This window comes from Pelophylax lessonae, assembly GCF_965119305.1.
Source record: "Pelophylax lessonae genome assembly, chromosome: 11".
Lineage (NCBI taxonomy): Eukaryota > Metazoa > Chordata > Amphibia > Anura > Ranidae > Pelophylax > Pelophylax lessonae.
Genome location: NC_138778.1, coordinates 27467737 through 27479969, shown reverse-complemented (window position 1 = coordinate 27479969; position 12233 = coordinate 27467737). Strand labels below are relative to the sequence as shown.

Below are 12233 nucleotides of genomic sequence, written 5' to 3'. Positions count from 1 at the left end.
TATGTGGGAAAAAAAGTACATAAAATTTGTTTGGGTACAGGGTTGCATGACTGCGCAATTGTCAGTTAAAGTCACGCAGTGCCAAGTTGAAAAAAGTGGCCTGGTCATTGAGCAGCAAAATCTTCTGGTCTTAAAGTGGTTAATTTTGATGGTTATGGCTTGCAGCTAGTGAAAACCCAAAATTCAGTATCTCAGAAAATTTGAATATTACATAAGACCAATAAAAAAAAAAAAAAAAAAAAAAGGATTTTTAATACAGAAATGGTTTCTTACTGAAAAGTCTGTCCATGCACAGTATAGTATGCACTCAATACTTGGTCGGGACTCCTTTTGCATGAATTGCTGCATCAATGCGGTGTGGCATGGAGGTGATCAGCCTGTGGCACTGCTGAGATGTTATGGAAGCCCAGGTTTCTTTGATAGCGGCCTTCAGCTCATCTACATTGTTGGGTCTGGTGTCTCTCATCTTCCTCTTGACAACACCCCACAGATTCTCTATGGGGTTTAGGTCAGGCGAGTTTGCTGGCCAATCAACAGAGATGTATAGTAACGAAGTAGAACTACTTAAGTACTGTACTTAAGTACCGAAATGCGGTATCTGTACTTTCCTAGAGTAGAATTTTTTTCTCCTACTTCTACTTTTACTTCACTACATTTTTTCGATGATTTCGATACTTCTACTCCGATATCTTTTTTTTTGTGCTGCATAGTTACTCGTTACTTTTAAAAAAATTACCACTGCCAGAACAGTAGATGGCAGGTTGCATAAAGCTCAAAAAAATGTGTATAATGTCATTTGTAAATCAGCGCATACGAAAATAAAGGCTGTGTATAATAAAAGCTGCTATACCAGATCTTTCCAATAAAAAGAAATTAAGAAACAAACAAATAAATGGTGCTACAGCGCTTAAAGTGCATCAAGAAACTACTAACAAACACAGGTTAATCATTTGAATAAATCATTTGAAATAATAAAAAACAATATGATGTTCAAACTTTTGATTTCTTTCTTTAATAACTACATAACACAGTACTTGTACTTCTACTTTCAGTACTTGAGTAGAATTTTTTTTTCAAAACTACTGGTACTTTTTACTTTTAGTACTTAAGTAGCAAATTTTTTGAAAAAACTACTTGCAATACTTAAGTAAAAAAAATGTTGAATACTTTAGTACTTCTACTTAAGTAACTTTTTCTGCGAGCACTTCCACTTCTACTCAAGTCACTTTTTGATCGAGCACTTGTACTTTTACTCAAGTAGAAATTTTGAGTACTTTATATAAGTCTGCCAATCAAGCACAGTGATACCATGATCATTAAACCAGGTATTGGTAGATTTGGCAGTGTGGGCGGTGCCAAGTCCTGCTGGAAAATGAAATCAGCATCTCCATAAAGCCGGTCAGCAGAGGGAAGCATGAAGTGCTCTAGAATTTCCTGGTAGAGGGCTGTGCTGACTTTGGACTTGATAAAAAACAGTGGACCAACACCAGCAGATGACATGGTTCCCCAAATCATCACTAAAAAATATAAAAACAGCTGGCGCACAACGGGTGATAAAAGTTTCCCCAGGGACTTCACAAGTAGCACTAAACACAACAACCAAACCAAAGGGTTGTCAATAAAATAAAAGGATAATTCATAAGTCCATGTATAAAAGGTCCATAAAGGGGTCCTTAGGGAGAAAGTCCATAAAATATCCCAAGGTGCACTCCTGAGGCAGCTCAAGTGACAAGTAGAAGAATGCTTGGAGCCAACTAGGGAGAAAACACAGGCACCACTCTGAGTGCAGTAACTTGAGATTTATTTCATAAAATCAATGGAACAAAGGGTACTCACAAATTGAATAAATAAAAAGGCTCATGACAACACTCTGGTCGGATCAGGACGGCGCCCTGACGTCATCACGCTACTGGAAGTGACGACGGATCGGCTTCTGTGTGTCCCCGGGACCAGGAAGAGCGGCCAGCCACCGCTCACAGCCTGTTGACCGTCACCGCTCGAGCCATCCTGATCTGACCAGAGTGTTGTCATGAGCCTTTTTATTTATTTAACTTGTGAGTACCCTTTGTTCCATTGATTTTATGAAATAAATCTCAAGTTACTGCACTCAGAGTGGCGCCTGTGTTTTCTCCCAAATCATCACTGACTGTGGAAACTTCACACTGGACCTCATGCAACTTGGATTCTGTGCCTCTCCACTCCTCCTCCAGACTCTGGGACCTTGATTTCCAAATGAAATGCAAAATTTTCCATAGTCTGTGATGCTTTTTTTATTGGTCTTATGTAATATTCAAACTTTCTGAGATACTGAATTTTGGGTTGTCACTAGCTGTAAGCCATAATCATCAAAATTACAAGAAAGAAATGCTTGCAATCTATCACTCTGTGTGTAACAAATCTATATAAAATATATGAGTTTCACTTTTTGAATTGATTATTGAAATAAATTTAACTTTTTGATGATATTCTAATTTTTTGAGATGCACCTGTATTGAAAAAAAAGAAATAAAAAAATGCAAATCAGCATTTAAATCACCAAATTTTTCTGTGCTTTTAGCTGCAATTTGGTGACAGGGTCTCTTTAAGCTCTGCACAGTCTGACTACAGGCGCTGATCTTTTGGGTCACCCGTTTCCATGCAGCGTTAGCATTTTATGGCCTTTCTTTGTGTACACTCTGCTCTCCTGCACATTATTTGGTTTTGATACAGGATTCTTTTATGATCCTTTGTTTCCCCAGGCAGGGAATGGACAGTGTACACATGAAAACACTGCCTCTGGCAACATAGATATTAGAATACCCAGAATTCTTATTAGTTACCTAACCGGAGCAGATACAAAGAGAAGGAAGAAGTGGATATGTAGAAAAAGAACTTTAACTTAAAGCGGAGTTCCACCCAAAAGTGGAACTTCCGCTTTAAATAGTCCTAACCCCCATTTTTGGGGGGGGGAGCGGGTACCTAGTTTTGACAGGTACCCGCTCCCACTTCCGCTCGGAGCGCCGCGGCGCCCTGAGCGGAAGTTCTCCTCTCCCCCTCCCTCCCTGCAATCTTCTGGGACATGTCAGAGGTCCCAGAAGATAACCGGCCAATCACGACGCGTAGCGCAACTCGCGCATGCGCAGTGCATACCCGGCTGTGAAGCCGCAAACTGTCACAGCCGGGTGCCCACATCAGTGATGCCGGCGCCGCGGAGCAGAGAGGGAGAAGACGGCGCATCGCTGGACCGTGGTGAGTGTGCGGATAGGCTGGAACTCCGCTTTAAAGTGGAGTTCCACGCATTTTAATAAGTTTAGATGTATGTAATCCCCTTTAAAAATACTTTTACCAATGGAAACTATTTTTTAATTTTTTTTGCAAGGAAATACCTTTTTTTTCTTCTTTATTCATCCGCACTTCCAGGTCCGGCCGCCTATAGGCGATTACGTCACTCGGCGATTCGCAAGGGCTGCTGGGATGTATCCCAGCAGCCCTTGCGAATCGCCTAGTGACAAAATCTCGCATTATTACACCGGCACCAGCTGTACTCAGCGATGGATTGCTTGGAGTCAGCGCTCCGCCCCCCCTCCGCCCCGCCTCCTCTCAGTGAGCTCTATGGGATGTAATGCTTTCAGTCCGCGCTCACTGAGCGGAGGCGGGGCGGAGCGCAGACTCCAAGCAATCCATCGCTGAGTACAGCTGGTGCCGGTGTAATAATGCGAGATTTCGTCACTCGGCGATTCGCAAGGGCTGCCCTTGCGATTCGCCGAGTGACGTAATCGCCTATAGGCGGCCGGACCCGGAAGTGCGGATGAATAAAGAAGAAAAAAAGGGATTTCCTTGCAAAATAAATAAATAGTTTCCATTGGTAAAAGTATTTTTAAAGGGGATTACATACATCTAAACTTATTAAAATGGGTGGAACTGCACTTTAAGTTAAAGTTCTTTTTATACATATCCACTTCTTCCTTCTTTTTGTACATCCCAGCAGCCCTTGGGAATCACAGAGTGACGTAGTCTCCTTTAGGCGGCCGGACCCGGAAATGCGGATGAATAAAGAAGAAAAAAAGGTACTTCCTTGCAAAAAAAAAAAGTAAAAAAAAAAAAAAAGGATTTACATCTAAACCTATTAAGAAGGAGAAGTATGGGGTTGCTAAAAAAAAAAAAAAAACAACACTGATTCTCACCGGTGTGATGCTGCACCTGTCCCATGTTGGCTCTAAGCCGGAGAACTAAGCGATCACATGACCACTGATCTCTCAATCCATGGCCTGCTTGGAGCGGAGAGCAGTGATTAACAGTCACCCCTCTCCTCTCTGCTCCTCCGGCACTCACAGGGCTGGTGAAAGGTTGGGTGAAGCCGGCTCACACTTTGATACAATGGGACCAAAAATGTGTAATGTCCTGAATAGCTACGTGGGGGCAGTGCCATCTTAAAGAGGAAGTAAACCCTCCTCTACAACTTGTACCTATAGGTAAGCCTATGATAAGACTTACCAATAGGTACTGTAAATATCTCCTAAACATGGACCATTTAGGAGATATTTACTTTGCATGCAGACAGTGACGTCACTGGCGCATGCGCTCTGAAGAAACGGCCACTCGTGCCGTTCCTTCAGAGCCCTGCGCCGTGACCGTCGGCTCCCACGCGCATGCGTGACGTCATAGCGGCTCCAGCCAATCAGATGGCCGGTTGCCGCAAACCCGGTAGAAGGGCGACCAAACATGTCACCCATGAGACAGGTGAGCAGTCGGCACTGCGAGGCTTCGTTCTAAGGTAAGTATTTCATAATGAGCTAGTATGCATCGCGTGTTGTGCGTTTGTCTTTCAGGTGTTCGTTTTAAAAAAAAATAAAAAATCTGAGGTTTACAACCTCTTTAAGAGCATTAAAAGGCCCCCGGGCAATGCGGTGCACTGGGGCCCCGCCTACACAATCACCCACGAGAATAAAAATGCAAATTATGGATAAGGCGATATTTATTGGTACAGCAGTGCCAGGCTAATGACAGCTTCCAAGTTCAGCGGCTGGGCCAGGTGAACACACACACGGACGGGAGTCAGACACGACTATCCTGTGTGTGCGTTTTCCCGTGGAGGTGGACAGGCATTCCTGCAGTTGTGGACTCCCCCTCCACGGCCTAAGAGGCCTGACAGCAGGGCTGACAGGCGCTTGCCACCTGCTAAGTTCAGCAGTGGGATGCACAGGGGAATCGGGAGTAATGCTTGGCTGGGGCTGGGTCACTGGGCAGGTGGGGCACCCCTGGGTAAGTGGCCAGCATGCCCATTCGGTAAGATGGCCCTGCATGGGGGATGCCTAATCCCTAAATAGCCATGTGGGTGGCCTACAAAATACACTGACAACTTTATAGTCTGTATAAGGCCCCTTTCACACATACGGACTGTTTATCAATTTTTCATTTATTCGTTGATGGATGAAAAATGGACATCAATGCATGCCTATGGAAAAACGGATGACGACGGATGATCATTGGTTTACACCCATTTTCATCCACTTCCATTAGATCAATACCATTTTTTGTATGGATGAAAGCTCTATTTTTCTTCCATTAAAAAAAAAAACGGATCGGATGAAAAATGGATGTAAACGAACAAATGGTCCGCTTTTCATCCGTTTTTGCATTGATAGTGGATGTAAAAAAAACTGCTGAAAAACGGATGAAAAATGGAAGAAAAACTGATGAATACTTCATCCATTTTGACATAACTGAACTGATGAAATGAACGATGGTCAGTATGTGTGAAAGGGGCCTAAGGCTGGTTATCGCATTCTGCTTTGGGATGTGTTAGATGATCTTACATCAGCATGCAATGATGCATGATTACGTGAATTTAGTAAAAGAGGAGAAAGGTCTGCAAAGAAAAAGGCAAAAAAAAAAAATAAAAAAAATCAATTGAAAAGCAGAGATAGAACTATTCATGTATTTGGAAGAGCGTCAAATCAACAATACAGCCTCTATAGTGCTACATAATTACTCTCAGAACGCAGACGGGAGTGAAAATCTACAAAATATCTGCCATGTGATTCACAAAGTAAAACTTGGCACAAAAGTAAGTTTTTGATCAGTGGCATAACAATAGCTGGCCTGGAGACGGAAGGGGACCCACTAGGGGGGCTGTTGAACCAATTTAACTACTTAAAGACCGAGCCTATCTCTGACACATGCTGTTTACAAGTTAAAAACAGTATTTTTAGCTAGAAAATTACTTAGAACCCCCAAAACATTATATGCTGTATATATATATATTTTTTTTTTTTAGCAAAGACTCTGGAGAATAAAATGACGGTCGTTGCAATACATTTTGTCTTTCAAACGCAATTTTTTAAAAAAAAAATTAATTTCACTACATTCAGTGGCGGCTGGTGCTCCATGGGCCGGGGGGGAAGGGGTGGGGGGCAGCAGACGGACCACACCAGCCCGCACACCATACCCCTCCTCCCCCCGGACCACACCAGCCCCCCTCCAGTCGCCGGCTCACTCACCCTGACATGTGGAGGGCAGGCAGCGGCGGCGGTGGCTTCCCCCTCAGTCTCCTCCCTGGGTTGGGCTTCCCCTGCGTCTCCTCCCTCCTCCTCCTCCTTGGCCAATAGCATGGCTTCTCCTTTCGGCCTATCGGGAAACTGGTCTCAGGACTCGCTTCCTGATTTGCCAGGAGGAGAATATGTGTGACAATAGCGAGTATTGATTCGCTATTGTCACACAACTTGGTGGGCTCAGGGGAGATCGAATAAGAAAAGTGTATAATGTATGACCAGCTTTAGGATCCCCTTTGCAGGCTGTGCAATAATGAGAATTTGTTTTGCTGTCTTAAGCCGGCCATAGACGGTTCTGGCCGAGATTCGAACTATGTAAGGGCATGTACCCAAGTTGGTCAAATGACCAACTTGGGTACAACCAGCCTGCTGGATTTACATGCGACTGTTATAGCTGCTAGCAATAATCACTGTGTTCTCCCTGCAGAGACGGCTTCCCCCTCTCGGGAGAACACAATGGCTCCACAGGAGGGATTCCCCATCAACACAACAGCACCAAATTCCTGTACCTGTTCAAAACTTGTACTTGAATTTGGCGCATTCTGTGCCGCTTTTTGAATGCACGCCAGACACTTTTGCAAAATCTGTCTGCCAGTTTCTCTGTATGCCAAAAGAAATTTGGTCTTAATTAGCTCCACTTTCGTAAGATACCAACTGTTTTTTGGTATTTTATTTTAAATTTGGTGCATTCGATGCTGCACAATGTAGAAGTGGTGCATTGTAGAACTATGCGAATTTGGTTATATTTGGTGCAATGCATTAACAAGAGGGATTAATGCCAGAGAAGTGGCACAGCAGCTTTATTGAATTTCCCCCATTGCCTTCAAAGCTTCTGGTCATCCCGGCCAACACTGAAATTGACCATTTTAGCCACCTTCGTTTTAGAAACAGAGGACACTAGACATTGTCCTTTCATCCTAGCAATGGGAGATGTTTGATGGCTTCCTTAAGAACCTTGCAGTAGAGAACACTAGGCAGGTTTCTTGCATCTTAGCAATGGAGGATGTTTGATGGCTTCCTTAAGAACCTTGCAGCAGAAGACACTAGGCAGGTTTCTTGCATCTTAGCAATGGAGGATGTTTGATGGCTTCCTTAAGAACCTTGCAGCAGAGGATACTAGACATTGTCCTTTTGTCCTAGCAATGAAGGATGTTTGATGGCTTCCTTAAGAATCTTGCAGCAGAGGACACTAGGTGGGGTTCTTGCATCTGAGCAATGGAGGATGTTTGATGGCTTCCTTAAGAACCTTGCAGCAGAGGACACTAGGCAGGTTTCTTGTGTCTTAGCAATGGAGGATGTTTGGTTGGTGGCTTCCTTAAGAACCTTGCAGCAGAGGACACTAGGCAGGTTTCTTGCATCTTAGCAATGGACGATGCTTGGTGGCTTCCTTTATAAGCTTACAGTAGGTGACACTAGGAAGCTTTCTTACATCCTAGTATTGGAGGATGCTCAGTGGCTTTCTTGCGAACCTTGCAACAGAGGACACCATGCAGCTTCCTTGTATCCTAGTATTGGAGGATGCTTGGTGGCTTCCTTGAGAACCTTGCAACAGAGGTCACTAGGCTGCTTTCTTACGTCCTAGCAATGGAGGATGTTTGGTTGGTGGCTTCATTAAGAACCTTGCAGCAGAGGACACTGTGCAGCTTTCTTGCATTCTAGCAATGGAAGATGCTCAGTGGCTTCCTTGAGAAGCTGTCTTATTAACAATTCTATGTACTCTGTATGTAATGTTGCTCAAACATTACATGCATACAGATTATAGAGAACCTTTTACACATGATCTTATTGCTACATTCTGTCAGCAAGATCCTGCGTACTAATTCTCATATTTTTATACAACCATGTGCATGTACCCTTAATGAAGTTGCTTCCTCAGGGGCCGTACCAGCAAGATTTGATAGCATTCTGGGCCAACCAGGGAACAATTCCATAAAGTGAAGAGAAACCCCTTCTAGGAGGGAGATGTGTCAACTTCTTGTGGTTTAACTTTAACATTTTGGGTTTTTTATCACATTTTGTTCTGGTGACAATGGCGGCCAAGACAATCACAGAGCATAAACCTCCTTAGAGGTGGCAGAAATAACAAAAAAGAAAAAAAAGGTTTGACTTTAGATACATTTTAAAAGAGAGACTTCTACAGAGAGACCTGTACAGCTGATCACCTCCTGAAAATGCAAATTGCCTGGCTGTCATGTTTACCCAGTGACTTTTAGTCACCTGGAATGAGTATGGAACATCAGGAGAGTCAGATAAATGTCAGACGTTCTTATCTGGATACTTGTCAGAGGTAAGTCATGCAAATGTTGGAATGAGAGGGTCAGCATGACAGCCAGACAAGTAGCCTTTTTTATAAAGAGAGGTCAGCAATGACTGCTTCCACTTTCCTTTTGCAAATGGTTTCCTGTAAAGGAATAAAATGGTCCTGCGTAGGGTGGGAGCTTGTGTTAGTGTCAGTGTCAGTCATATGGGCATGGGACCATATTAGGTCAACATAATTGACTAATATGGCCATATGTCCATATTAACTAAAGTTAGTTGACCTATTATGGCCATAGTAGCCGAATACCATTGACTTACTATGGCTCTTTGGCTATAGTAGGTCAATATCATTGACCTAAAATGGCCACATGGCCATGGTAGGTCACCATCATCCCCCCGCCTGCAGCTCATTGGACCAAGAATGACAGCTGACTTCACGGCTTGGACCCGATGAACAGATGGGTTGACTGTCACTGATCCAGAGCGAGCTACAGATTTGAAAGCCAGGGTGAAGTCAGAACTTTGGATCTGCATACTCCTTCCCGATTAGTGACTCAGAAACTACTGAAGCCTCTGGCTCAGCATGACAACCAGGTAACTAGTATTTTTAATAGGAACGGTCAACTGTGGCTACATATTTTCTCAGTTGAGGTTTCGGTGCCGAAGCAACATGAACAGATGACAAGAAATCGAAAAAACGCTTAAAAAATACAGGCGTTCCCCGGGTTACAAACATCCAACTTACAAACGACTCCTACTTACAAACGAAGGGAGACAACAGGAAGTGAGGAGAAATCTCCCCCTAGGAAGGGAAATTCACTCCTGTAAGAGCTCTCATGGGAAAAAGGGGTCTCCATTGAAGCTTTATCACCAATCCTTGTTTCCACAACAACCCCAAATTTTCTAAATCCAGTGGTCATAGGGACATAAAGTGAGGTGACATCTTCTGAACAGGGGTACAGACATCAAAACAAATGGTACAGGGGTGTTAACCCTTCCCTATGTTATCCAAAAAACTTAAAAATTATTCTTTTGGCTGGGGCTACACTAAACAAATGTACCTGTTCCGACTTACAAACAAATTCGACTTAGGCCCCTTTCACACGGCTCCGTTCCGTCGACATAGCCGTTCTGCTCAGCGGGGGATCGATCCTCCATATCCCGCTGAGCAGGCGGATGACAGCTCCGTCTCCGCTCTGTTTGCGGAGACGGAAGTGTCAGATCCCTGCTGTCCTTTATGGGGGAATCGGATGAGAATGGACCGCCTGTCCGTTCTCATTTGATCTGATTCGCAAGACGGATGGAAAATAGGGTTTCCATCCGTCCGGATTTGACAGACAGGATCAGATCGGATGTCAGCGGACATGTCTCTGCTGACATCCGCTGCCCTATAGAGATGCATGGGGCATCCGTTCAGATCCGCCTGAAAAACTGACAGGCGGATCTGAACGGTCCGCATGTGTGAAAGTGGCCTTAAACACTTAAGCCCCGGAGGATTTGGCTGCTGAAAGACCAGGGGGTATTTTGCAATTCGGCACTTTAACGGACAATTGCACGGACGTGCGACGCTGTACCTAAACGAATTTGACGTCCTTTTTTTCCCACAAACAGAGCTTTCTTTTGGTGGTATTTGATCACCTGTGCGATTTTTTGATCATGCGCTATAAACAAAAAAACAGCGTCAATTTTGCAAAAATAACAATATTATTCACATTTTTTTTATATGAAATTCCCCCCCAAAAAAATTAAAAAATCAAAAATTTTTAACATTTTCGGCCAATTTGTTTTATGCTACATATGTTTGGTAAAAAAAATCGCAAAAAGCGTATTTTGATTGGTTTGCGCAAAAGTTATCGCGTTTACTAACAAAGGGAAAGATTTTTGTCATTTTTGTTGTTTTTTTTTAACGCGTAATGGCGGCGATCTGCGATTTTTTTTGCGGGACTGCGACAATGCGGCGGACAGATCGGACCCTTGACTGACATTTTTGACACTTTTGGGGTTACCAGTGACATTACTGCAGTAATCAGTGCTATACATATGCACTGTTACTGTAAAATTACACTGGCAGTGAAGGGGTTAACTTTATTTGAGAGGGAGGGGCTGTGTGTGTCCCTAGGGGCGTGATTATAACTGTGATTGGCTGTGGCTTGAGCTGTAGGAACAATGATCAACGGTCCTACATAGTAGAACAGTATGATCATTGTTTCTACACAGGGAGAACTGACAGGCAGCTTGTTTACACTAGCCGCCTGACTTTCTCCCTCTCCCCCGACGATCGCTGAGTGACCGGCGGACATCGGGTCCGCCGGTCACACGCGCGGGGGGGGGGGGGGTCCGTGACTGCGCGGGAGCGCGCTGCCGGTGGCGCACGCTCGCTCCCCAGAGCCTCATAGGCTAGTGACGTATATATATGTCACTCTGTCTGTGAGGGGCTGACCGCCGTAGTATATGTACTTGCGGCGGTCGGCAAGTGGCCTTAAGAGCAAACCTACAATCCCTATCTTGTTTGTAACCCAGGGACCGCCTGTAGTAGGTTATACTAAGAACTGTCAGTTTACAAAGCCAGTTCTAGGGACACAAAGATTTGAAACCTGGAATTGTTCCTGTAAATTTGGGAAAGTTTGGGAGCAACTGTTTTCTCCCTCAAAGGGGTATGCTTAGGCTTAGCATTTTTATCTAGGGTTGACTTACGCTACGCTAAGTCCAAGTCCTAGCATTGCTTACCTATGAGACGCCCCACTGGGGTACTGAAAGGATCTTTAGCAGTCTTCGTAAAGGCCATGGTAGGGCTCTTGAAGTCATCAAACCTTCATCAGTTAAAGCTCACAGCGAAACTCGTCAATCCAGTGATTTGAGCGCAGTGTTTGCAGTCTCCAGGTCTGCGAAGGGTTGTGTGCTGAGCAGAGTTACCTGGCCGGGGAGGGGGTGGAGGAGGATCTGGGAATAGCACAGAGTCAGGAAGCAGCTCCAGGTAAGGTGGACTGTGACTGTCACGTGTGCTGGGAGTCACAGGGAGGTTTGCAATCTTCTGAACAGAGAAGGAGGGAGGTGGAAATGAGACAAAAAGCAAACACCGCTCTCACATATGTTTATACTGCACTGGGACAAAGAAGGAGTCATTGTGGGTGGCTTTTTCCACTTATATAGCAGAGAGGCTGCAATACAGATGTAGAGATTGTAAAGATTCCCAACATTCCGTTCCTGTTATATAATCCCATCCAGCTTCAACATAGAATATTGACATATAGACATATGGCTTAGGTATCACACAGGGGGTAACAGTTATTTGAGGGGCTCTGAAGCTGAATTTTAATGTGCCCCACCAGCAACCTCCCTTTGTGACCCCTGTGAATAAAGGTGGCCATACACAGGTAGAACTATGGTTGGAAATATGTGCGTTCCCTCATTTTATTAATGGTTAACCACTTCTGGAACGGAAGG

The 12233-nt window shown here is 44.2% G+C and overlaps 1 protein-coding gene across 1 annotated transcript in view; it reads right to left on the bottom strand.

The window, feature by feature from the left end:
• Window positions 1-11665, bottom strand: part of TOM1L1 (target of myb1 like 1 membrane trafficking protein) — a 161956-nt gene extending 150291 nt beyond the window's left edge. The window contains exon 1 of the mRNA XM_082272490.1: window positions 11517-11665. Coding sequence (XP_082128616.1) covers window positions 11517-11574 — 58 coding nt within the window. The 5' untranslated portion in view covers window positions 11575-11665. The remainder of the gene's footprint in view (window positions 1-11516) is intronic.
• Window positions 11666-12233: the final 568 nt, after the last annotated feature.